This window comes from Mercurialis annua, linkage group LG1-X (genome assembly GCF_937616625.2).
Source record: "Mercurialis annua linkage group LG1-X, ddMerAnnu1.2, whole genome shotgun sequence".
Classification (NCBI taxonomy): Eukaryota; Viridiplantae; Streptophyta; class Magnoliopsida; order Malpighiales; family Euphorbiaceae; genus Mercurialis; species Mercurialis annua.
In genome coordinates, this window is record NC_065570.1 from 4,349,484 (window position 1) to 4,352,611 (window position 3,128).

At 29.4% G+C, this 3,128-nt stretch overlaps 1 protein-coding gene across 2 annotated transcripts; it reads right to left on the minus strand.

Annotated features, from left to right (window-relative positions):
* Positions 1–291: 291 nt before the first annotated feature.
* On the minus strand, positions 292–2,693 carry LOC126665165 (WUSCHEL-related homeobox 11-like). Of its 2 annotated transcripts, XM_050357876.1 has the most exons (3): positions 1,890–2,690; positions 1,316–1,491; positions 292–614 (listed from the first exon to the last, which is right to left on the minus strand). In XM_050357876.1, the coding sequence occupies exons 1-3, from the start codon at positions 2,470–2,472 to the stop codon at positions 597–599; spliced, it is 777 nt and encodes a 258-aa protein (XP_050213833.1). In that variant the 5' UTR covers positions 2,473–2,690; the 3' UTR covers positions 292–596. The 2 variants fall into 2 exon arrangements, with proteins under 2 accessions (XP_050213833.1, XP_050213832.1); XM_050357875.2 differs by lacking the exon at positions 292–614 and having other exon boundaries at positions 1,295–1,491; positions 1,890–2,693.
* Positions 2,694–3,128: the final 435 nt, after the last annotated feature.

Sequence of the window (3,128 nt, forward strand, 5' to 3'; positions counted from 1 at the left end):
CTAGTGTGCCATCAAATGTGCGCCACTTGTTGTACGAAAGCTTATAGTTTTAATTTTTGGCGTTTTGTGGCTTTTAATATACATATTATTCATAAAAATAAAATACAATTATTATAAAATTATTAGAAATTTACCATCATTTTAATAAGGTGTTATAACGTGATTGCTTTAATTTATGAATAACGTAAACCTAAAAATATCTCCAATAGAATAATATCTAATTACTAATGTGCATGTTGTTTATATAGAACCTTTTAATAAAGGAAACCCAAGGCAAACAAACTCTGCATGTATAAGAAAGAGTAATTTGGTTCTTGTAATATTATTATATAATGATCTTGATCATAACCAGTAGACAGATTGTCTTTCTGACAAATGGTTTCAGTAAATTATACTGAGTCTTGGAAGCTTCCTATGAAACAAGAGCAAAAGATTAAAAAAAAAAAAGTAATGCATTTTTTTTCCTTGAAGGGGTAGGGAATTCCATGTATTAATTTTGAAGTAATGAAAAAGGAAAAAATAGCCCTAACTAGCAAAGCTGCAAACCAACAAATTAAGAGGAAGCTCCCACTTCATTATGCAGCTTTCATACCAATTTATGTTGGTCTTGAAACCTGCATAAACAACAACAAAAGTCCAGTAATTTTTTAATGACTTCTTTATAAGGTATGTTCCATTAACTAATTAATTAATATTCTAACATAAGTAAACAAGAAAAATATAATAATACATTTCCATATATGTATATTATAATCATCAAAAAGAGAGGGACAGAGAGTTTGAATCTGTCAAAAACTGGATTAAACTGTATTAATTTACTCATAATTAAGCCACTTTTTCTATTGAAAAGCCTAATATATGACAATACAATATCATTGTTAAATATTAATTGATATCTTAGTAGAATTGCTAACTATAAACATCTTATTTTTAATTCTATAACTTTTGGAATCTTGAACTGAATAAAAATTACATTAAATTAATCTCACCATTGGATTCTTTATTTTAAAAAGTATCGATTTTTTCATAGAAATCAAAAAATTCCCTCGTATACCCATATTAAGCAAAAAATAAAGGTTTAGTATTTTAGTATTAACTAAATTTGAACATTACACTTCAAAACCCCAATAATCTTTCCAACAAACTTATGAATAAACAAAGAATTAAAGTAAACAATTATTTGAACATGAACAGAAAATACTAATTTTTCAGCAATTGCAGTATTAATGGTTTCATTTGAGTTTCATTTAGGTTTCAACTTTTTTTTTTTCCAATTATAAATTTTTAAATTGGTTTATCTTCCACAAATGTTTACCAGAAAATAGCTTTCTCCATGGTGCAAGCTTTGCATTAGAAACCCAAATTCATTAATGGGCACTGCAACACCTGAGGAATGAACTAAAATTATATCTTGTCCAAACATTGCTTTCATATCTAATAATCCTCTTGGAACTTCTGTTGGCACTCCATTTATAAACACTGTTATGAACCCTGAAAAATTCATGTGGAAGCTAATTAATTTAACAAAAAAATTAAATTAAATTAAACTAACAAAAAAAAAACAAGAGATTCCTAGCAGCTGTGAAATTTTAACTTTTATGTTTTATTTACATAATAAATAAATTAAAGTACATTAGTACTTGATGAAATTAATCAAGAATTGAACTGAATAATTTAGTGTCCTAGGAGAATTTCTAGGTATATACTGTTTGATGAAGAGTGGAGGGGACCATTAATGTTTTTTTCTTAAATCATTGATAATTAATAATCCATTATTGTTTTAATTAATTAATTCTCTCACTTTCATGCTACTCTATAAACCCTAATTTTCTCTAATAATGACATGAACAGAGAATTAAAGTAACTAATTTAGCTAGCCATGCACTCACCAGTTTGGTAATGCAAATTTGAAGACTCTGAAGGGCATAAAACTGAAGAAATTCCAGAAGTATGATTCATTTCTTGATAACCCATATGATGATTAGGGATTGAATACATACTATTCTCTACACCGCCATCTTCACCGGCGCCGCCGCCGCAGGAGGAGGAGGAAGAAGTGGAAGAACCGACAAGAAAAGAAGAAGGAGATACAGAAACAGAACTGAAACAAGGAGAATTTGCAAACCCCATAGAATTATTATTAATTGCACCACCACCGCCTTGTGCTTGCTGATTCTTCTGTTCTTCAGCTAGCGAAGCCTGAATCTGCCGTTGCCGGCGGCGAGATCTTGAGCGTCGGTTTTGAAACCAGTAGAAAACATTTGCATCTCCGACCGAACCAAATTTCTCAAGAAGTTTTCTTATCCTCACAGTTTCATCTTTGGGTGGATTAACCATTCCACTGTTGAAGATCGACTCAAGAATCAAGATTTGCTCCGGTTTGGGCGTCCATCTTGACCTAACCGGTTCATTTCTCTCAGAGCTGTGGTTTCTTGGACTATTGTTTGATTCTTGATTTTTATTATCTTCCATCACTGTGAAGAAAATGTGGGTTGATGCTAAAAACTAGGGTTTAAAATAATATAGAAACTGAAATGAAACTTAAAGAAAATTTAAAAAAAATGGGCACATAAACACATACACATACACAAGAAATCAAGAATGCATCGGTGAAGGGTATTTAAAGGAGTTGAAAGAATGTTAGTTTGTATGAAATTACAAAATTAGCCTTGGAATTAGATTAATAATTCTAATTTTGCTAACTAGTTTGAAAATCTGATATTAGATTGATCTTATAAGTCAACTGTCTTACACCTGTCCCTTTCTTAATTAGTTTAATTATACTTATTTATATGTTTCAAAGATTATCTCAGTCAGTGAAAACTTGAAACTAAATTAATCCAAAAAGCTTAAACTGAACTTGTATCAGCTTTTGGATTTGTGTGTAATTAATATATTTTGCCAATTATGTAATGTGTTGCAACTAGACGGTGTAATCATGAGATTTTATTAATTTAATCTATAATTAAAAATACCTTTACAAAATTCACAAATTAAAGCTTTCCTTTTCACTTATTTCACTTTTTCATTTTGTCATCTAATTACATTCGGCTACTATATTCATGAGAGATGATTAGGAGATATAAATATATTAGGAGAAAATAAAAAAATAATTAAAAAAGTTATCT